This window comes from Lithobates pipiens, unplaced genomic scaffold (genome assembly GCF_037356315.1).
Source record: "Lithobates pipiens isolate NorthernLeopardFrog02 unplaced genomic scaffold, aLitPip1_a1.2 Scaffold_18, whole genome shotgun sequence".
Taxonomy (NCBI): domain Eukaryota; kingdom Metazoa; phylum Chordata; class Amphibia; order Anura; family Ranidae; genus Lithobates; species Lithobates pipiens.
The window spans coordinates 263,302,085-263,326,585 of record NW_027507758.1 but is presented as its reverse complement, the minus strand read 5'-3'; the positions used below and the strand labels follow the sequence as shown (position 1 = coordinate 263,326,585).

The following is a 24,501-nucleotide window of genomic DNA, read 5'->3' as shown; positions in this document are numbered from 1 at the left end:
AAATGAAAGCCCAACCCCCCCACAGTTAGTAACACACCCCTAGGAACACTTAACCCCTACACTGCCACCCACTGGTTAACCCTTTCACTGCCAGTGTCATTTACACAGGAATCACTGCATTTATATAGCAATGATTACTGTATAAATGACAATGGTCCCAAAAATGTGTCAAAAATGTCTGATGGGTCCCCCACAATGTCGCAGTCACAATAAAAATCGCTGATCGCCGTCATTACTAGTAAAAAAAATAATAAAAAATTATTAATAAAAATGCTATAAAACTATCCCTATTTTGTAAACGATATAACTTTTGCGCAAACCAATCAATAATCGCTTATTGCGATTTTTTTACCAAAAATATGTAGAAGAATACGTATCGGCCTAAACTGAGGGAAAAAAATGTTTTTTATATATTTTTGGGGGATATTTATTATAACAAAAAGTAAAAAATAATGTGTTTTTTTCAAAATTGTCGCTCAATTTTTGTTTATAGCGCAAAAAATAAAAACCGCAGGGGTGATCAAATACCACCAAAAGAAAGCTCTATTTGTGGGAAAAAAAAGGCCGTCAATTTTCTTTGGGAGCCACGTCGCACGACCGCGCAATTGTCAGTTAAAGCGACGCAGTGCCGAATCGCAAAAAGTGGTCTGGTCTTTGACCAACAAAATGGTCCGGTCTGCAAGTGGTTAATAAAGGACTTGTCCCAAACCACAGACCCCCACAACCACCAGGCAAGGGTTGTGGGGATGAGGCCCTTGTCTCCATCAACATGGGGACACAGTGCTTTTGGGGCTACCCCAAAGCACCCTCCCCATGTTGAGGGCATGTGGCCTGGTACAGTTCAGGAAGGGAGGCGCTCTATTGTCCTCCCTCTTTTCCCTCAGCCTGCCAGGTTGCATGCTCAGATAAGGGTCTGGTATGGATCTTTGAGGGGACCCCCACGCCTTTTTTTTATTTTGGCACAGGGTTCCCCTTAAAATCCAAACCAGACCTAAAGGGTCTGGTACGGATTTTGAGGGGGACCCCCATGGTATTTTTTTTGGCGCGGGGCTCCCCTTAATATCCATACCTAACCTGATGGGCCTGGTATGGAATTTGGGGGGACCCCCACGCAATTTATTTTTTTTAATTTTGGTTCAGGGTTCCCCTTAATACTCATACCAGACCCAAAGATCACTGCTCCCGAAAATAAAAATCACTGCTCCCGAAAAAACAGCTGTTTTTAAAACTTTTTTTTGCATTGATACCTGTCCCCTGGGGCAGGACCCAGGTCCCCAAACACTTTTTATGACAATAACTTGCATATAAGCCTTTAAAATTAGCACTTTTGATTATTCATGTTTTCGTCCCATAGACTTTAACGGTGTTCACGTGTTTAAACTCATTTTTTGCCTGTTCGCATGTTCTGCTGCAAACTGAACTGGGGGGGGGGGGGGGGGGGGGTGTCCGGCTCATCCCTACCTGTGAGTGCTTCTTTGCTTCTTTGGCTTTTAGTCATCAGGAAACTGTTTCTAAAAATTTGCAAGCCAGCCACCTCGTCTTTTGTTCACACATTGCTAAATTTTACTAGGTGGATGTTCAGGCCTCATCTGATGCCAACTTCGATCCTAAGGTCACTGAAGCAGCTCTTTGAGTTGCGGGTTGCGCCAGTTTTATTCTGTTTATTTGTGGCCCTGTTTCAGTTTTGTTTGCTGTGTTGCCCATCCCTCAGTTGGACTGTTTTTGTATTTCCTAATTGTCTCAGATTAATTGAATACTGTTCTTCCTCTAATGAAAAAATACAGGATTTGTGTACTTGCCATACAATCTGTTTCTTCAAGTTCTTTATAGGATACAGGGTCCACCCCTCTGTGTTTGCGATCAACATCTAAGTACTGCTCTTCCATAAAACTGAAATATTCTGGGAGTGGGAGGAGCTTATACCTTGCTGGCCAATTGTTTTTTTTATTTGTCAGTATCCAAATCTTCCTGCAGGCAATAGTATACCCACATTGCATCAAAATAACTAAATCCTGTAAACCTTGGAGAACTTTGATAAACAGATTTTATAGTAATTACAAAACTCCCTTTTTAGACCAATTTTTCTGCTTTCAGAAAGGTTAGAATAATGAATAAAAAGAAAGAAAGGTTTCATATTACATAAATGTACATTATTTTTCTAGGATCCTACGCCCAATTTGAAATAGTGTAAACCCCTCTGGATTTAATACAGTGTTATTGACTCACCGCAGCAATCTGCTGAAAATACAGCAAATCAATTTATTTCAGTCTTAGAATTAGTCACAGCTAGGCTACGAATGCTACTTTTCCCTGAACAAATTACGAAAAGTTTGCTAGAGAGTAATATTTTGTATTAAAATAGAAGGCTACTTTTTATACTTTGTAAAATATTGAAATAAAGGATTTGGCACTATACATGTTCATAAAAAAATTTGCACAATGAATAAATATACAATGCATCAAACCTAAAGGTGCACACTAATGAAATAAATTGTCATAATAGCAAGCAAAAAGTCCATAAGTGATAAATTCCAAATCGAAATGCTCTGAGATAAAACGTCTAGTTCTTCGACCACGAGTGCTCAGTTTGAAGGTGGCCACTCAGCAGAGATGTTTGACCCCTTTTTACAGGACGGTCAAAAAACGCTTTTGGAACACCAGATTGGTTCCACTAATAGTATAAATCCACTCCAATGGCCACTCATGATGGAACTAGGATGTAAAAAATGACTCCACTGGAGACACGGATAAAAGTCTCATAGAGTAGAACTTTTTAATAAAGTATAATAAAACAGTAACAATAATAGCAGTTACACTCTCATGTTGAAGTGCCTGGCCTGGCACTAGGTATAATCAGCGTGTGTCAGCCAGCAAATCCCCTGAGGATAGTGTGTGCTCCACATCTTGCTCCGGAGGGCAAAGCCTAATATGGGGTTTCAAGTTAGGACCTGGAATTGACGGATCCTCCACTCTGGCATATGTTTCGCCGTGATTGGCGTCTTCAGGACATTTTTTTTTTTTTACAATGAGAGCTACAAGCCATCTGTCACAGTGGCAGATGGGACTTGTAGTTCATTATTTCACAGAACGTTGTGAATAAATGATACCGTTGTGTGTGTGTGTGGAGCCCCATACAGCCACTCTGTTTTACCATTGTGACAGCAGGTGCAGGGAAAGGATCCCCTGCCCACTGTCAATGGGGGATAAGGGGTGGAAAGGAGTTGCAGGGTTGCTGCTTCAGTAATTTGTTACATGTTACACCTTAAATATGGTTGTAACATATAATATGTTACTAAAGGTGAATTTATTGGTTACATTACATAATCTGCAAATCAAAGTTGATACGTTTGATCTATAGATGAATGAACAGAATAGGTAGCAAAGTATTTATTTTACTTTTTATCTTTCTATTTTATGTCTGAACAGTGTTGTTGATAAACACTGTCAGACTGTTTTTCTTTTTGTTTTGTTTTTTACAGCTGCTTCTGCTGAGTTCTCTGTGTACACAGCAGCTCTGGCTTTAATTAATCAGAGCTGATAGTTACTGTATAGTGGGTCCTGGCACAGGCAGAAGGACTGGGTGTACACATCCTGCATACAATGGTGGCCTTTCAGTCATTTGCTCTGTTTGTAAACAAAACTGCCATGGATTCCTTTCATATTTACTAAACTCTTATCCTAGATGAAAACCTGGTATAGATGTTAATATGGGACTTAAAAAAAAAAACTATATGGGGTTCCCCCTCAAAATAAATCATACCCTTATCCTTGATGAGAGTCTGGTATAGGTGTCAAGGGAGAACGTACCCAAAAAAGTGTGAGTTCACCAAATTTTAGGGGGAACCCCCAAGCAAAAAAAAAAAAAAACCAAGATGTCTTCTCTAAAAGCTATAACAGACCTTTATCCGAGAATGAAGCCTGCGTGGCAAGGAAAAAGAGGGATGAGCCTGTGCCCCTCTGTGCCCCGTCACATGCCCTCAAAATTAAATAATGACACAATGTCCAATGATGTACATTCATCTTCAACCACGTCATCCAGCAATGCAAATCCTTCTCAATCATAGCGAATGATGCCCAGCAATCTGCAGAAAGAAAAAACTCTACTAACCGTCGACATAATTCGCTCCGAATGACATCTCGCTCTGAATGACATCACCAAGTTCCAGTTGCTAATAATAAACAAAGGAGAATGGTCTCTCGGGTGATGTCACTGACCAAATCATCCATCACCATATTTGCATGGGGTTCCCCTTAAAACCCTACCAGACCCAAAGGATCTGAAGGGACCTTTTGCTGTTATTTTATTTTTTATATGTTTTTGTTTTTTGCATAGGGTCTCCGTTAAAATGTAGGTCTGGATTCAAATTTTGGGAGAACCCCCACATCACTTTCAGACATTCAGCCAGGAAACTGAATGGGGCTAGTGTAGTCACTGGTTGGTAAGGACTTGGTGGTGCCTGCACCCACTGACCTTAACAACCACCGACAAAGAAAAGCTATCATGTATAACCACAGAAGTATCCTCACTTTTATATGTGATGTTTGGCTCTTGCCAAGCGCAATAATGTTCAGGTGTTTCTTCAAACACCTGAACAGTCAAGGTTCTGTCCAAACTTGTGTTGTAAGTGGTCACTTGGACCCAATGTAGTGGGGGGGGCATAGTCTGGCAGATTTTATAATTTAAATGAGTGATGTGATGCTATTTTCAGAACCGCTAGTAAATTAAATTGGCTAGCTTAAAATATCTAACAAGATTATTATGCACATATGAGGTAGGGTAGCTTACTGTAGTTTTTGTTTTAAAGTTGGCGCAAGCCTGTTCTATTTTCAGTCAATGGGTTGTATATTAAAGGAAGGAAAAATGTTTTCATCAGAATTCACTATCGATTTAGATGTCTTTCTAGAGTAAGTTTTACCAGGATGAACCATTCTTTCATGCAAACATGCCTGAGGGAGAAGGCTCACAGATGATGCTAGATACAGTTCGATCAATGGACAAATTAAACTTAATTCTATTTGTTTCCTCTTTCTGAAGGTATCTGCTTAGTGCTTTAAATAATCTTTCAATAGCTGGCTGCAGCTTACCTACATAATTTTTTTATAAAGAACACTAAGCTGACGTTGAAATAAAAACAACCTATATTTAGTTAATGGGAAACTAATGCAATTTATTTGCTAACCTGTGCATCATATTTAATTTCCAGTTGATATGATCAATACAATATTGATTTCTTTTGACTCTGAAGGAAAGTATATATAAAAGCAAAGGTCATCCGAGAGCTGCCTTCTAAAATAGTTTTGTAGCCACTGAAAAACCTATTACTACAATTGGTTTTCCTTTCTCTCTCAAATGATTGACAGGCTGCAAAAGTATCTGCAGATGGAGAACAAACTGGGAAAGATGCAGAAAGGACAAATGAGAGGGCGAAACAACTGAAAGATTTTGTGAAGGATACCCTGCAGGCATCAAAAGGTAAGACTGTGATTGTTTTATACAAGAAACAAAAGACATAATTTAAAAAAAAATTAAGTTGTAAGAAGATTATTAAAATCTTTCTGCAATTGATTAGCATTTGTTCAAACCTGGAATTTTAATTGAAAATCTGAATTTTTGCAGGCCTAACTATTGGAATCGAGCCATTAAAGTTCATACAAAATGTTTTATTGAGATTAATTTTATGATTTTTCCTCTCTAGTTGTAATTATTAGATTTCTGCTTATTATTATTATACAGGATTTATATAAGCGGCAACAGTTTGTGCAGCGCTTTACAATTAGGGATGGGGCGAACACCCCTGGTTCGGTTTGCCCCAGAACACCTCAAACAGGCAAAAAGTTCTAGCAAATAGGTGAAGCCTATTAAAATCTATGGGATATGAACATGAAAAATCAAGTCATAATTTTAAAAGCTTATATGTAAGTTACCGGGTGACCTCCCCCCTTCTGACGTCATATGATGTTACATGACATCAGAAAGGGGGTCACCAGGTGGCTCCGCCCTTGCCTATATAAGAGCTGTCAAAGTGAAGACACAGCAGCGTTTGCAATTTTGCTATTTTTTGGGTCAGTCAGGCTTGACAGTGGATTTACAGTGGATTTACATTGTGGGACACTTTTTTTCTTTTTTAATAATGAACTTGTCAAAAACTGTCTCTTGTGGTTTTTACTTTTTAACACTTTTTTGGTGAATGGGTAGGGGTACAATGTTCCCGATGCCCATTCACATAGAGGGGTCCGCTTGTTAAAGGGGGCTTCCAGATTCTGATAAGCCCCCCACCAGCAGATCCTGACAACCACCAGCCAGGGTTGTCAGGAAGAGGCTCTTGTCCCCATCAATATGGGATTGAGGTGCTTTTGGGGGCACCCCGAAGCACCCTCCCTATTTTGAGTGCAAGCGGCCTGGTATGGTTCAGGAGGGGGGGTGCTCACTTATCCCCCCCTTTCCTGGCCTGCCATGCTCGGATAAGGATCTGGTATGGATTTTGGGGGGCTCCAAGTCATTTTTTTTTATTTTGCCATGGAGTTCCCCTTAAAATCTATGCCAGACCCAAAGGGCCTAGTATGGATTTTGGGGGGACCCCACACCATTTTTTTCTTAATTCTGTCATTGGGTTCCTCTTAACCACTTTAATACACTGTATTATATACTTTGCACTACACTATATACTCTGCACTGCTTATATACACTACACTATATACACTACACTGCACTTATATATACTACACTGACTGTACTATATACTCTGCACTGTATTATATATACTACACTGACTGCACAATCAATCCACTAACTACCATGTCTAATCTCTCTCTTAATTACCACTATACACGGCCAATGTGTAAGAAGCCTTATACAGTGTGGGGCGTGGACTGAGTGGCACCCTGCCTTTGGCCAATCATGGCTCTCACAGCACATTGTGCTGTGATTGGCCAAAGCATACAGGTCAGGTACATGCATAGATAGAGAACCAACATGATGGATTATTGTGGTGCCAGTGAGGGATTTTATGCACAAGTTAATAAAGAATACATTTATTGTAACAAAATGTACACACAGAAAGCACACATGATAAAAAAAACATCCAATTAATTGTAAGGTTCAATACAATAGTTACAAAAAATATCACAGAAATGGTTGACATATTTCACTTAATAGCTTCTTCAGAACCGATTACTTAGTGATTTGCAACAACAGAACCTCATATTAAGAACCTGGAGGAGAACCACATGAGATTGAGGATAGTTTCATGTCAAACAGGTATGAAGTACACATATCTCATGCAAGAAAATATAATAATCAAAATGTCCTCATAAAAAAAAAGAGAAAAAAATGGACTATACTTAATTTAGCATACAGACTTACACAAGATAGGTTCACCTACTCCACGTAAAAAAGGAGAATCAATATGCCCATGTCAAAAAAGGAGGAAAGATGGATGAGTAGATGCTGGGATGCACCTAGGTGAGAACAATAACCAATATAATATTCCAAAATACTTTCATTCATCCAACAATATATTATTATACTAACCTCTCCTATCTAATACATAATGGCTCAATAGCATTAGCTAGCAGGGTCCCAACCCCAAGAGGATGATATATATATGACCCCTAAAAAAATCCACAAATTCTATGCATTCAGATAAAAAGCCTTCTGTGTGCAGCAGCCCCCATCAGCCCCGCTACTACTTACCTGAGCCCCATCTCGATCCATCGATGTCCATACATCCCTCGGTTATTCGGGACTCTCCCTCCTGATTGAATGGGGCACAGCAGCAGTGCCATTGACTCCATCTGCTGTCAATCAAAGTCAGTTAGCCAATGAGGAGAGAGAGGGGCAGGGCCAAACCACTGCTCCATGTCTGAATGGATACACAGAGCTGCAGCTTGGCTCGGGTGCCGCCATAGCAAGCTACTTGCTGTGTGGGCACTCAACAGGAGGGAGGGGCCAGGAGTAAGGATGAGCTGAACACCCCCCCCCCCCCCCCGGTTCGGTTCGCACCAGAAAATGCGAACAGACAAAAAATTTGGTGGAAAACGTGAACACTGTTAAAGTCACTAACATGAAAAATCAAAAGTGCTAATTTTAAAGGCTTATATGCAAGTTCTTGTCATAAAAAGTGTCTGGGGAGACGGGTCCTGCCCCATGTATCAATGCTAAAAAAAGTTTTAAAAACGTCAGTTTTTTCGGGAGCAGTGGTTTTAATAATGCTTAAAGTGAAACAATAAAATTGAAATATTCCTTTAAATATTATGCCTGGGGGGTGTCTATAGTATGCCTGTAAAGTGGCACCATTTTCCCATGTTTAGAGCAGTACCTTTTTTGTGAAATGGTAGGGGTACAATGTACCCTTTACCAATTCACATAGGGGGGAAGGCCGGGATTTGGGGGGCTACACCAAAGCACCCTCCCCATATTGAGGGCATGTGGCCTGGTATGGTTCAGGAGGGGGGGCGCTCTCTTGTCTCTCTCTTTTCTACGGCCTGCCAGGTTGTGTACTCGGATAAGGGTCTGGTATGGGTTTTGGGGGGGAACACTACATTTATTTTTTTATTAAAGTTTATTTTTAATACATTACAGACATGATCAGTTTTAAATGGCTTTTTTCCTTTAGAAATGTAATTTTGCTGTGGTATTGTTCTAAACACAGGAAAACAGTGCCACTTTACAGGCATACTACAAACACCACCCTAGGCATGATATTTAAAGGAATATTTCATTTTTATTGTTTCACTTTAAGCATTATTAAAATCACTACTCCCGAAAAAAACTGCCGTTTTTAAAACTTTTTTTGCATTGATTCATGTCCCCTGGGGCAGGACCCAGGTCCCCAAACACTTTTTATGATAATAACTTGCATATAAGCCTTTAAAATGAGCACTTTTGGTTTTTGATGTTAGTGTCCCATAGACTTTAACTGTGTTCTGCGGCTTTTGAATTTGCTGCGAACACCGCATATTGTTCATTCTTCATCAAACGTCCAAACAATCAAAGATTGGCCCGAACTTATGCTCGGGCCAAACCGTTCACCCATCCCTAGCCAGGAGCACCAAAACTACTGCACAGAGCAGGTAAGTATAACATGTTTGTTATTTTTATAGAAAAAAACAAAACACAAGACTTTACAATCACTTTAAGGTGTCAGCAATACCAGGAAATTTTGGACAGGAGAGCAAGAGCTGCTGGATCATATGACCAGCCCAAATTAAAAAAAGACAAGTACACAGATCTTTTTAGCCCTTGCACACACGGTTGGACATTCTGGCGGAAAATGACAGATCGGACCGTGTTGTCGGATAATCCGACCGTGTGTGGGCTTCATCTGACTTTTTCCGTCGGAATGTCCAACCAACGAAGTTTGAGAGCTGGATATAAAATTTTCCGACAACATGATCCGATCGGACTTTGTCCGATCGTTTGTAGAGAATTCCGAATGGACAAAGTGCCACACATCAAATTCCTAGACCAAAGTTATTGGCTACTAGCCTGAATGTAGTCCGGTCGCAACTAAATAAGGTCATCACGTTACGAATGATCGGATTTTCCAACAACTTTGTCCGACCGTGTGTATGCAACGCCAGTTTCGGACGGATTTTGTTGTTGAAATGTCCGACCGTGTCTACAAGGGCTTACAGGTTTTGCAGTATAGGTAGGAGGAGGGGGCAGTGAACATTTTTAAGAATAGTATAATTAGGCTTTACTACCACTTCAAGTCCATCAGGTGAAACATGTCAGAGGGCAGGGGCGGACTGGCAACTTATGGGGCCCCCGGGCAATAAGAGATTATGGGGCCCCCAGGCTTACAGATGGCCGCCACGTGGCAGCCATTTTTTTTTTTTTTTAGAGGAGGGGCACCAAGCTCGGCGACATGCAGGGTGGCAGGAGACCTAGAGCTGGTGACCCAGTAAAGGCACCACGAGCCTCTAATGGGCAGTGCCACCTTAACATCATGGTCCCCTGGGCAAAATACTGCACTGGGACCCCTACCAGGGAGATGATGATCTGTGGCATGCATAGTGAACCATGGCGAACAATGGGCATGGTCAATGGGAGAGTCTTAACCACTTCAGCCCCGGAAGTATTTACCCCCTCCCTGACCAGAGCACTTTTTGCGATTCGGCACTGTGTCGCTTTAGCTGACAATTGCGCAGTCGTGCGAGGTTGTACCCAAACAAAATTGATGTCCTTTAGTTCCCACAAATAGAGCTTTCTTTTGTGGGATTTTTAGTTTTTGCGCTATAAACGAAAAAAAGGCAGACACTTTTTTTTTAAAAAGCAATATTTTTTACTTTATACTATAAAAAAAAAAAAGTAAGATAGATAGAGAGATGGATAGATATACACACATTTTTTTTCCAGAGTTTAGGCCAATATGTATTCTTCTACATATTTTTATTAAAAAATAAAAATCACAATAAACGTATATTGATTGGTTTGCGCAAAAGTTATAGCGTCTACAAAATAGGGGATAGATTTATGGCATTTTTATTATATATTTTTTTCTTTTACTAGTAATGGCAGCGGGACTGCGACATTATGGCAGACAGATTGGACACTTTTGACATGCCCTACGGCAGAGCCCCCAGAGTGCCACCTTCCATGAATATACACACACACACACACACACACACACACACACACACACACCTTTGCACCTTGGTGCTTCATGAGGTAGGCAGCTGGTGGGCAAGGCCTTTAAAAAAAAAAAATAAAGCCACATGTTGCAGGCTCTGAACTGCACATGTGCTGTCGTAGAGTCAGCGGAATAGTGAACTGCAGTGGTTGGCCTCAGATCGGGCAGTGGGGCATATGAATAAAAGCTGTGCACCATGTTATCACTGCACAGGTGTGCACCCAGACCTGCCTTGCTGCCTGATCCGAGGTTGAGCTCAGCAGTGCACCAATCAGATGGCTCCGAATGGCAACAAGGGCATTTTTCACGGGCACAGGATTGTTGGATCAAATTCTGTTGAGCGGCAGTGAGCACACATGGATCATACAGTATACACACACGCATGCACAGTACACACAGATGCACAGTATATACACAAACACATGCATGCACAGTATACCTACACGCATGCACAGTAACACACAGACACAGTATACTTACAGACACACACACACACACACTAGTGCACAGTATACACACACACGCACACAGTATAGACACAGACACATGCCTGCACAGTATATACACACACAAGTGCACATTATATATATACACACACAAGTGCACAGTATATATATACACACACACTATATATATATATATATAGATAGATAGATAGATACACACACACACTATAGACACAGACACATGCCTGCACAGTATATATACACACAGTATATACACACACGCATGCACAGTATACACACACAGTATATATATATATACACACACACAGTATACACATGCATGCACAGTACAGCACTTTTTACCCAAAAAAGTCTGATGGAACACACTGCTGCCTCCATCTCCTGGCATGCTGGGACTTGTAGTACCCCAGCAGCTCACAGACACAGGAATAGTAATGCATGTGAGGGGACTGTGCCTGTGTACTGGTAAGCAGGTAATGAGTAGGGAGGTGTAGCACAGATGGGGGGGGGGGGGGGGAGACATTCAGCACATCCTCCAGAAGCAGTTCACTTCTCCTCAGACAAACGATCTAACTGCTTCAGAGACAGGAAGAGCTCTGCTTGAGCAAACACAGCCTCCCCCCTCCCCCTTGCTGACAAGGGTAAACCACTCATAATCAGTTGCTTACCTTCTATCAGGCTGCAGGCTGTGCCCTCCCCCTCCTTCTTCTTCTTCTCTCCTCCAGCTGTCGGCATCTCCTGCTCATATCTCGAATAAGCCGCGCTGAAGAAGGGGGCGGGTACACTGTTTTCCCATTGGCTGAGGAGGCAGTGGAGAGGCGGGGCAACTACAATCTCGGGATTTTTGCATTAAAAGTATGTCGGTAAGGGACATTTCAGGGACAGAAGTAAAAAAAACATAGATTTTTTACATACTGTCCCTGGTTTTTATTATGGCTGACAACCCTGATGGGGCCCCCTAGTGGCCGGGCCCTCGGTCCGTGACCGAGTGACCGAATGGTCAGTCCGCCCCTGTCAGAGGGATGTTCTGGGGGTGGGACCATCTGCTGAAGCTTGTTGGCTGACTAATGTTTTGCATGTAAATACATCATTAGTGTTCAGCTTTTCCTTTGAATTATACAAACTGCTTTTATAGGTATATTAAACAGATCAAAAAGGAGCAATTAAGATAAGTTAATTGCTAAGATTTACTAAAATACTCTCTATCAAGTTATTTGATTGTTTGAAGATGGCAGTTTACTTGTTCTTACTTAATAAACTTTATTAATGACCTAGGAAAAAATATATTCTTTATATTGCATTTAAAGTATAACTAAAGGTAAACGTTTTTTGGGTGGATTTTTGGATTAAGTGGAGAGGGATTAGAACATCTGTCTATTTGTGAATCATATCTGTTTCCCCTTTATAGAGATTCACTCTATTTGTCCTTTTATCATTATCACAGAAAATGAAAGAAACTGCCCCAACCAGAAATGTGTTCATGTTGGTGAGATTTCCTCTCACTTCCTGTTTTGACTATGGAACAGGAAGTGAAGGTAAATCTCCAAAATGCAACAGAAATGGGGAAAAAAAAAACTGGCAAGGGTTATAGCCCCATTATTACTCTATCCAAAATGTTTTTTTTTTTTTTTAAGCATAGCGATTCATGTGTTTTGATGCTGGTTCTATTAGAACACTGTGTTTTCACTATACTATATCAATATTTAGAGATATTGAAGATAAAAAATGAACATACATGTATTATATTTAGATACAGTATGCTTAACAAGAAAAATACATTTTGGTATCCAACATTTTATGAATCCAAATAACTTCTTTTGATTTACAAATGAATGATCATAATCTGATTTGGTAAAAAAATAATATTTCCGCACCTGGAATTGCACATTTTATACTGGTTGTTCAGTTCAAAGAATTTCACACAGCCTGAAGGAAGAAGTTCATTTGCGTACTCTTTTTGAGACTTGTTTTCAGGTACAGCCACATAAAACATGAAATAGATTAGAAAGAATTTCCCTGAACCTCTGAAAATACCTATTACAGTGGAGCTATTTTATTACACAATATCCTAAGAGCTTTAAGCAGCCGTAGCTTAAACAGTCAATCCTGGCAGTCAATCCTGGCATCTTTAACTCAATTCAAGGATTTGGCTTTCAAGGCAAGATCAAAGAAACAGAGCACAGATTTGGATTTCAGTGAAGTCCTGAAATAAGCTTCAGACAAAGATGTGTAGTTTAATCCATTTCTAAACTGATAAGCTTTTTAAACGCATTGTTTTAGGATGATGTGTGTGCTTCGCTGGTCACATTGTAGAGCACTTTAGACAATGCAAAAATAACATTTAATTGTATAACAGTCTGTATACCTGATCAATACTCTGAGTAAACCTATTTTAGTTTTGTCCTTGCTCTGTTGATCTGGAAACAGATTGAAAATATATTATTATTGTATTATGTCCTTACAAATTATGTCTACAGTTCATATGTGTACTTTATTAGTTTTAGTTCCATACATCTTACTTACCTGATTTTCATTAGTGTTAAAAATGAAAAAAATAGGATTTTTATTACAACTTGGCTGTAAAATCCTTTTATTGGAGTACATCATGGGATACAGAGCCTAATGCAGCGTACACACAACCGGACTTTCCGGCAGAAAATGTCCGACAGAATCATTTCATCGGATATTCCAATCGTGTGTGGGCTTCAGTGGACTTTTTTTTTTAAAAACGCCTGACAAACTTAGAAACTTAGAAATAGAACATGTTTTAAATCTTTCCCATGGAATCAATTTCTATCAGGAAAACCATTTGTCTGTATGCTAGCCCAACGTACCTAATACGAAGCAAGGGCAGCTTTTTGCTACTGGCTATTGAACTTCCTTTTCTAGTCCCGTTGTACGTCATCACGTTCGAAACGAACAAACTTTGGTGTGATCATGTGTAGGCAAGTATGTTTGGTCAGAACTCAGTCGGAAACTCCATCAGAAAGACCGTCAGAGTTTATTCCTCTTTCCAGGAGCACATCAGTTTTTGTAGCAAAGCAATATACTTAAATCCCAAAAGAGGGGAGGGACCTCTATGTTCCATGATGTACGCCAAGAAAAGGATTTTACAGGTAAGCTGTAATAAAAATCCTATTTTTTCTTTATCATACATCATGGAACACAGAGCCTAAGTAATTACTTAATGGGATGTCCCATAGCAATGAAACTTGAAGGGAGGGAGAGACAACCCGCAGGGTACCCCCAGACTTGAGGACTTATACTGCTGCCTGTAGCGCACTGTGCCCAAAGGCGATATCCTCATACCTCCTTACATCCACCTGATAAAATTTGGTGAATGTATGCACTGAAGACCAAGTTCTGGCTTTACAGATCTGAGCCATGGAGGCCTGGTGATGCACTGCCCAAAAAGCACTAACCGCCCTGGTAGAGTGTGCCTTAACTTGAAAAGGGGCAATATTACCCCTTAAATCATAAGTTTGAATTATAACTTGCCAAATCCACTTAGCAACAGTGGATTTTGACGCTGCCTATCCTTTCTTTGGACACTCTGGCAGAATAAATAAGACATCAGTCTTACAAATCTGAGCAGTTGCCTTTAAATAGATTTTCACTGCTCTCACCACATCAAGTCAGTGTAGTGATTTTTCTTTCCTGGAACATGGTTTTGAAAAAAAAACATGGAAGGACAATATCTTGGTTCAGGTGAAAACCTGAAACCACTTTTGGTAAAAAAGTCTGGACGAGTGCGTAACACCACTCTGTCCTCAGGAAAAATCAAATATCGTTCTTTACTAGAAAGATCAGCCAATTCCGAAACCTTCCTGGCTGAGGATATAGTAACCAAAAAATACCCGTTTCCTTGTCAGAAGGACTAAGGGAATATGCTGTATCTGTTCAAATGGCTGTTTTTGTAACACTGACAAAACTAAATTCAAGTCCCAAGGGCTTAAAGGTGATTTAACTGGCGAATTAATCAGCATCACCCCTTGTATGAAACCCCAGACTAATGAATGCGTACCACGCGGTCTTTGAAATAAAGTCAATGAGGCTGAGACTTGACCCTTAATAATACTCGAGGCCAACTTAATTTCTAGGCCTAATTGTAGAAAGGCAAAAAGCCTGGCTATGATATATCTCCGAGGGTGCCAACCCTTGGATTCACACCAGGAAACATAAGCCTTCCAGACTCTATAACGGTGTTTCTCAACTCCAGTCCTCAAGGTGCCCAACAGGTCATGTTTTCAGGATTTCCCTCAGATGAAATGGGTGTGGTAATTACTAAGGCAGTGAACCTGATCCAATCACCTGTGCAAAATAATGGAAATCCTGAAAACATGACCTTTTGGGGTGCCTTGAGGACTGGAGTTGAGAAACGCTGCTCTATAATATAGAGTTCTGGAATCTGGTTTCCTTGCATTAATCAAAGTAGAGATAACTGACCAGGAAAGCCCACGTTTCTTTCAGAATGTGGGTTTCAATAGTCAGGCCATTAAATTTAGTGTTTGTTATGTAGGATGGAATATCGGCCCCTGTGAGAGCAGGTCTGGCCTTAGTGGAAGGACCATGGATCCTCCACTGCCATCTTTACGATTTCTGCATACCATGACATTCTGGACAATGCTGGTGTAGCCAAAATTACTGATTTTCTTTCCAGCTTGATCCTGCAAAGAAGTCGAGGCAGCAAATGAATAGGTGGAAATGCATAGATCAGTGAGAACTGATCCTACGGTATCACCAACGCATCTGTTCTGCATGTGAATGGATCCTTTGTTCTGATCACAAAGTTGACTAACTTTATGTTGAACTGGATGCTAGAAGATCTACGTCCAGAGTCCCCGCTCTTTGAGAAACAGCCCGAAAATATGTCGGGTGAAGAGACATGCAACATTGAAACCAAATTAACTTTTTATCATTTTGTTCACACAACTAGAACTGTCTTCTGGTGGTATTTAATCACCACTGGAAACTGCAAATAAATAATTGTTCTTCATAAATTTAGGCCAAAGTGTATTCTGCTACGATTCCTTCATGGAAATAACCCAAATCAGTGTATTAAATTTAGTCTGTACGAAAGTTATTATTATTATTATCCTTTCTTAAGACCCAAAAATGTCAGAACAGTATAAATACCCTTCAAATTACCCCTTTTTGGAAAGTAGACAGTCCAAGGTATTTAATAAGAGGCATGGTGAGTTTTTTTAAAGTTTTATAATTTAAAGTCACCAGTGCAGTACAGCATCTTCATATAACTGGGATGGCGGCGATCAGGGACACTGACTGGTGACAGTATGTATTTCTTTTTTTTTTTTTTTTTTTTGAACACACTGTGACCAGAGAAATATAATGCTACCATAGTAACATTGTACTACTTTGGGGAAGTGGTCAGGATTTTTTCTATACATTATGATTTCTTATAGCAGTGCACTTCATTGCTATTAGCAAACATATTACTGAATGAAATTCATTCATGTTGATTAGCTGTGATTGACCAGAGCTAATCACATGGTACAAATGAACTGTGTTTGCCCCTTTCTGTACCATGTGATCACATTGACCAATTACAGCTAGCAACACAACTGTACACAATGGATGGCATGAAAGAAAGCCATCCATTGTTTACAACTGTCATGTGAGCTGCTTTGATTGGGATTCGGTACACTAATCAGTCATTGTCCAACGGGCATAGCCAGTGACAGATTGTGCCACACTTTCTGCACATCACAGAGATGCACCTCTTCACTGGCATGATTGAGACATCCCCCGGGCATGTTAATTAAAAGAATTTGACATTTCTGATGTTTCACTTTTAGCAATTAAAAAATCCCTTCTCCTGGCTAAGTAGATTTTTTTAATGTTTTTTTACATTGGTATATGTTCCCCAGGTCAGTGCCCACCCTTGTGCTAATTTTTTCGACACCCACTTGCCTATTGGCCCAGAAAATTAGAGTTTTTAACTTAACAGATCTGGCTCCTATTGGTTTCAATAGGGTTGGCACCCGAACGTCTATAAAGTTTGCTCAACCCTGCTTGAACCAAACCCAAGGAGTTTTGCTCATCACTATGTAAGATGTTTTGCAGCTTATCCAAGCCACAGACTGTCAGGAACATACCCCTCCCACCTATATCAAATTGAAACAATCATTCTTAAACAACAGTGTGGGCAATTGGCAAAAGTGGTCTCCTATTCTGTGGGCTCGCTATTTCCTTTTTTTCCTGCTTTCCCCTATAAAGTTGTTTGTCTCATGAGTTATAAGGATATGGTTACTGTTATATCTATTCTTACCATACCATAGCTATTTTCAGAGAGTTGGAAGTGATAATTAAAGTGGATATAATCGTTAACATGTTCAAAAGTAATTTTATATCTACAGCCTTTATTTAAATAATATCCAGCTATCCTGCCATAAAGTTCCTTGGTCAGGTACTGTCCTTACAACACGATACTTTGTCCCTGTCACTCAAATAGCCTCTTGCAATGTAATCCTGTCAAATATGCTTTCAGTAAAGACAATAAACCACAACTGTACTGTAATGATGTTCATTACACAGTTATGTTTTGCTATTGTCTTCATCAGGAATCTTGAGCATGTTAAAAAGCCAATGCTTAAAGCAGAGTTTCACCCAAAAGTGGAACTTCCACTTATATGCTCCCCCCTCCCTTTCGGTGTCACATTTGGCACCTTTCAGGTGCCTTTCAGCGCCATGGCACTGTCCCTCAGAAATCTGGCCCCCTCCTTCTTCCTCTGCTGCTGTGTCAGTTAGAAAGTAAAGCATGCTTTGCGCATGCGCACTAGGGAGCCAGCTGTGATATATACTGGATTTTGTGACTTATAGCAGTACTGCGATATTGCAGCGGTCAATCTGACACTTACTGACATTTTTGGGGGATCCAGTGACACTAATACAGTGATCAGTACTAAAAATATGCACTGTCACTGTATTAATGACACTGGCTGGAAAGGGGGCAGCCTTTCTCAACCTTTTCAACATGGAAGAACCCTTGAAATAGTTCTCCGGTCTCAGGGAACCCTGCTAAAAATTTGAAATCTACAACTCATGATACATACTTGTAGTCATTGGGAAGAATTACCTCCTTACAGATAGCTAAAAAGATCAATGGTGTCACTGTAAAATTATCTGAGAGGCAGAAATTGCCAATGCTGAAGGAACCCCTAGCAACCTCTGGAGGAACCCTAGTTGAGAATCACTGATCTAGGGTGATCAAAGGGTTAAATGTGTGCCTAACCAGTGTTTGTGTATACTATATGTGCTGTTTTTACTAAGTAATGCAATGGAATTTTTTCCCTCTTTTTCAGGGAAAGAAATTCCATCTCTTTCTCTTTGTCAGGACTAAGCTCTGCATTTCTTACGTATGCAGAGCTCCATCCAGCCTCTCTCCTTCACGATCAGCGGGTGTCGCCAGATGTCCATTGACTGGCACCCACTGATCAGCTTCTGCTGTGGCTAATCACAGCAGAAGCCGCACACCGGGGGCGCAAGAGCGCTCCTACCTGAAAGTGCAGTATCACCCATATATTCTGCACAGAACTGCCGCCCGTAGCAGCAAATTCACTATGGATGTGGTTGGCAAGTGGTTAAATCATTTAAAAAAGCAGTGAATGTGGGATGGCAGGTGAATCTTCATTGTGAATGTGTTTTAATATATTGTGAATTATTTACACTCACAGTTTTGTAAATGTGCCCTTTTAAGTCACAACATTATCAGTATACGCCATCAATACTGTGTAAGTATACATTTATTGGGTATTCTTTTAGTACCGTGTCTGCTTTAACTGCCAAAGAGTATGAATTCCATAGTTAATCTATGCAAAATAAGTCTGCTTGTTTACATTGCTTACATTTTTACTGCCACTAACTTGCCCATTGAGGTCTTAAACCAGAATGATCCATGAATGTTTCACAATTTTTGTTTCATTCTCTGTAGGTTTTATCGAATATTCTGATCTCGCTGTAATCTGCTAGCTTTTACTGCATAGCTAAAACTAAACAAATAAATGTACTTCTTAGAGACCAGATATTTATGTTGTATATTATCCTTTTACATAGCTGTACAGAAATTTAATAGGATTTAAAGTAAAAGCTTTTTCGCAAAGCATAATTCTAAAACATTGTTGATTAAATACAATCACAAATTACGTATCAAATAGCTTTTTTATTGTTTTATTGTGCTTTTTTTTTTACTACTATCTTAGTATGGTACAAAGCAGTTGAAGATTGCTTCAATAGCCAGCTCAGTCAGTGTATGCTGTAATTTCCAAAATGCGTCCTCACTATTTATAGTTCTTTATATGACTGTGCTTATAGTGGAGTATAAAAAGCCTGAAGCATAGACATTTTTAGTAGAAAACAACACATACAGATGTCAAGGTAAAACTATTCTTTGTGTGGGTGCTTTCAGTTGAAAATTGCTTTATACCGTATACTACTTCTATGCATATGTGGGCAGGGGAAACATTAAAATGAACCTATTGGTTACAAAAGCACATTAAATCTGACCAAACACTGACATGCTGTCACCCTCTAGGCTATTGTTACAGAGTAATCTTAAATTTGGGTGAGCACAGCTATTTTGAACGTCTTAAATGCTCACAGAGCTGTGTTTTGATCTCAGAATTTCTTGGAATTTTCTGCTATACAGCTGGAGATGTAAGCCAAAGGAAATATGGAGGCCACAGAGTAATGAGTAATTTCAGCAAAAATTATTTTACCTTTAGCCGAAACAAAAAGCTCACATTTGTGCTCATGGGGCTACTTAGGTGAGCTTTGCTTGAGGAAAAAAATAAAAATTCTTCTTTATTTTGAGCAGGGATCCCTAAATGTTGCTGGGGAATAGGGATGAGCTTCGTGTTCGAGTCGAACGTACGTTCGACTCGAACATTGGCTGTTCGACGAAATCCGAACTCTTGATCCGTTCGCGTCAAAATTCGTGTGGTGCGCACGGCCCACAATGCACTGCGATGGCGCAGTGCATTGCTGGCTCATGATTGGCCAAGCATGCACTGTGACCCCGCATGCTTGGCCAATCGCAGCGCCAGCAGCGAGGAGAGCCATGATTGGCCACAGGCAGGATGCCTGTGGCCAATCATAGCTGAGGCTGTGTAGTGCACGCCCCACACTATATAAGGCCGCCATTGAGGCGGCCTCGTGTAGTGTGTTAGCATCTGAAGCAGTGGGTGTTCTGTGTACCTTCAACACAGTACACACCGATCGTTTTTGGCTGATTTCCTATCTTGCTGTTGTGTAGTGGTTATTGTCTGTGCCCTGACCGCAGTATACACCGCTATATTCACTATTCACTTCACTATATTTATATATCTTTAATAATAGAGCTTGCAGTCAGTAGTGTTAGGAGATAGTGCGTGCTGTCTGCGTGCTCTGTACCCAGTACATACCGCTATAATCCACCTACATAGCTGTTCTCTATTTGAGCCCAATTGCCATCTGCAGGAGTTATTGGAAGTTGTGTGTGCCTCCAGCACAGCACAGTATACATCTGTATATACCCCTTTATCTCTGCTGTTTTCTGGTTATTGTCTGCGTGCCCTGACCGCAGTATACACCGCGATATTCACCTAACCTATATAGCTAGTGATCTATCGTTAATAATAGAGCTTGCAGTCAGTAGTGTTAGGAGATAGTGCGTGCTGTCTGCGTGCTCTGTACCCAGTACATACCGCTATAATCCACCTACATAGCTGTTCTCTATTTAAGCCCAATTGCCATCTGCAGGAGTTATTGGAAGTTGTGTGTGCCTCCAGCACAATATAAACTACCCAACTGCTGTTTTACCCAACTCCCTTCAGGCCATTACCATGTCTGGAAGGCCAGCAAGGAGAGGCAGACAGGCGCGAGCCGATAAAAGAGGGCAAGCAGGCTCTGTGTCTAGAGACAACAGTGCTGGTCGTGGACGCGGTGCATTGTCATCAGCACGTGGCCATGGGACATGCTTGTCCTTCTTTTCGGCAGCTGGACATGTTGAACCACAACATGCCAACGACTTGGTAGAGTGGATGACCAAGCCCTCTTCATCCTCCTCATCCTCTCTCACCCAGTCTCAGGGTAGTCGCAAAGCAGCTGCCAACGCATCGTCTTCCCTCCTCTCAATGTCATCATCAGTGACTCCTTCCCTAGACCCACCACGTCCTCCTGAGGAGTCTCCTGAACTCTTTGAGCACAGTGTTGGGTACATGCTCCAGGAGGATGCCCAGTGTTTGGTGGGCTCTGATGATGACACTCAGCTAGAGGAAGGCAGTAGCGTGAGCGCAGAGAGAGGGGATGCTCAAGAAGGACAGCAATCTGGCAGTCATGTTCCACAAGCTGCAGCATACTGCCAGGTTTGCTACAGCGAAGAAGAGGGAGGGGATGATGAGGGCACTGACTCCACATGGGTGCCTGGAAGGAGGGAGGAGGAGGAGGAGGAGGCACATGTCCAACGAGGCAGGATGCCCTCCGGGGGCCAGCTTAGGGGCAGCACACCGACTGAATCACACCGCAGAGCTCCGCCTGTGCAGAGCGCTGCCTCTGCGCGTTATTCTAAAAGTTCTTTGGTGTGGGCCTTTTTTGAGACGAGTGCATCAGATCGCACCGCTGCTATTTGCAACATATGTCTCAAGCGTATCTCACGTGGCCAAAACATCAGCCGCTTGGGCACCACATGCTTGACCAGACATATGTTGACCTGCCATGCAGCTCGTTGGCAAGCGTACCTCAAAGACCCACACCAAAGAACAAAGCGGACCTCTCCTTGCTCCTCATCAGCTGGCATCTCCAACCCCACTAGACCTTCAGTCCTCTCTGAAACCTGCTCTGAGAGGAATGAAGGTGTAGAATTAGGTGTGTCACAGCCAAGTGCTTCCGGGAACTCTGCTAGCGGTACACCCACGTCCGATTATAGCAGGCAAATGTCCCTGCCCCAGCTGCTGGACCGGCGGAAGAAGTTTACTCCCAGCCATCCACATGCCCAGCGGTTGAATGCTAGCTTGGCTAAATTGCTAGCACTTCAACTGCTGCCTTTTCAGTTGGTAGACTCGGCCCCCTTCCGTGAGTTTGTACAATGTGCGGTTCCTCAGTGGAAGGTCCCCAAACGCCACTTTTTCTCACGGAAGGCGATTCCGGCTCTCTACTGGCATGTGGAAGGCAATGTCCTTGCCTCGCTGGACAGGGCGGTCAGCGGTAAGGTGCATATTACCGCTGACTCACGGCCCATTAGGTCACTCTTCTGGCTGCTGGGAAGGATGCAGGACAAGGTGCAGTAGTGTTGGAGGTTGTTCCGCCACCACGCCTCCAAAATGCTACTATTGGTTGTGACACACCTCTCTCCTCCACCCCCTCCTCTTCTTCTTCCTCCATGGCCTCTTCCAGTGCTCTGTCCTCAGAACCAGCAGTGCTCCGTAGGCGTTGCAGGGGCTATGCAAGTACGCAGGCAAAATGATGCCATGCCGTGCTTGCGCTGGTTTGTTTGGGGGACAGGAGCCACACTGGGGCGGATGTTTTGTCAGCTCTGCAGGGGCAGGCCGAGAGGTGGTAGACGCCACGCCAGCTTAAGCCAGGAATGGTGGTTTGCGACAATGGCACCAACCTCCTCTCCACCCTCCGACAGGGACAACTGACCCATGTGCCCTGTGTAGCTCACGTCCTTAACCTGGTGGTGCAGCGGTTCTTGGGCAGGTACCCCGGCTTACAGGATGTCCTGAAGCAGGCCAGGAAAGTCTGTGTGCATTTCCGCCGATCATTTAATGCCTGTGCTCGGCTGGCTGAGCTCCAAAAGGAGTTGAACCTGCCCAAGAACCGCCTTATATGTGACATGCCCACCAGATGGAACTCAACATTGGCCATGCTGCAGCGGCTGCACACGCAGCAGAGGGCCATCAATGAGTACCTGTGCGACTACGGCACCAGGACAGGGTCAGGGGGAGCTTGGTTTTTTCTCACCACGCCAGTGGGGCATGATCAGGGATGCATGCACTGTCCTGTCACTGTTTGAGGAGGCCACAAGGATGGTGAGCAGTGACAGTGCATGCATCAGTGACACTGTACCTCTTGTCCACCTCTTGGAGCATACGCTGCGTGGAATAATGGACAGGGCACTTGAGGCAGAACAGAGGCAGGAAGAGGAGGACTTCCTTGCCTCTCAAGGCCCCCTTTATCCAGACAGTGTTCCTGCTGTGCCACCCATCACACAGGAAGAGGATGAGGAGGAGGAAGAGGAGGAGGAGGATGATTGTGTCAGCATGGAGGTGGAGGCTGGCACTCAGCATCAGCAGCAGCAGCAGCAGTCTTATAGGGATGATTTACAGTCCCAAGAAACACGTGGACTTGTACGTGGCTGGGAGGAGGTAGCTGCGGATCATGTTGTCCTTAGTGACCCAGCGGACTCCGGACCGAATGCCTCAGCTAACCTACGCTGCATGGCCTCCCTGATCCTGCAAAGCCTGCAGAAGCATCCTCGTATTCTTCGGATCAAGGAGAGGGACCATTACTGGCTGGCCACTCTCCTTGATCCACGGTACAAGGGTAAGGTTGCCGACCTTATCTTGCCATCGCAGAGGGAGCAGAGGATGAGACATCTCCGGGAGGCCTTGCAGAAAGCTCTGTGCAACGCGTTCCCAGAGACTGGGAGGTTACAAACTCCTGGTCCTGGACAACGTGTTGCTGAGGCATCGGTCAGAAGGAGCGGTGGAGAAGGTGGCCGTCTGACTGATGCTTTCAGACAATTTTTTAGTCCGCAGCCCCAAGGTATGATTGGTTCCAGCACCCATCGCCAGCGTCTGATTTACATGGTGCAGGAATACCTAGGGGCAAGGTCAGACTTGGACACCTTTCCCACCGAAAATCCTCTGGCTTACTGGGTCTTGAGGATGGATCACTGGCCAGAGCTTGCACAGTATGCAATTGAGCTACTGGCCTGTCCTGCATCCAGCGTTCTTTCGGAACGCACCTTCAGTGCTGCTGGTGGCTTTGTTACCGATCACAGGGTGCGCCTGTCCACCGAATCAGTTGATCGACTGACCTTCATCAAGATGAATCAGTCTTGGATCACCCACAGCTACCAAGCACCTGAAGCTGATGTAACCGAATAATTTTTTTTGAAATACCACATCCCTTCAAGACTGCCTATGCTGATGCTGAGTGACTGTCCTGTTATGTTGATTGTCTATCCTCTTCCTCCTCCGCTGATATGTTGGAAGAACATTTTTGGTTCTGGGTGATGCCAGCAGCCCAATTTTTCTGCCCCTGTTTAACAGGGGCGTTTAATTACAATTTTTGATGCAATGCTTTGCAGCAGGGCTAATTCCTGCAATAAAACTAGAGTATATGGCAGAGGTTGCAGTGTGGTGGCACCAGCACCAGTGCCTAAGGCCCAATTTTTCTGC

The 24,501-nt window shown here is 42.4% G+C and overlaps 1 protein-coding gene across 6 annotated transcripts in view; it reads left to right on the top strand.

The window, feature by feature from the left end:
- The window catches only part of LAMA2 (laminin subunit alpha 2), a 1,237,914-nt gene that overhangs the window by 964,065 nt on the left and 249,348 nt on the right, over positions 1–24,501 (top strand). For all 6 annotated transcript variants that reach the window (XM_077486899.1, XM_077486900.1, XM_077486895.1 and 3 more), the window contains one exon: positions 5,362–5,473. In XM_077486899.1, coding sequence (XP_077343025.1) covers positions 5,362–5,473 — 112 coding nt within the window. The remainder of the gene's footprint in view (positions 1–5,361; positions 5,474–24,501) is intronic.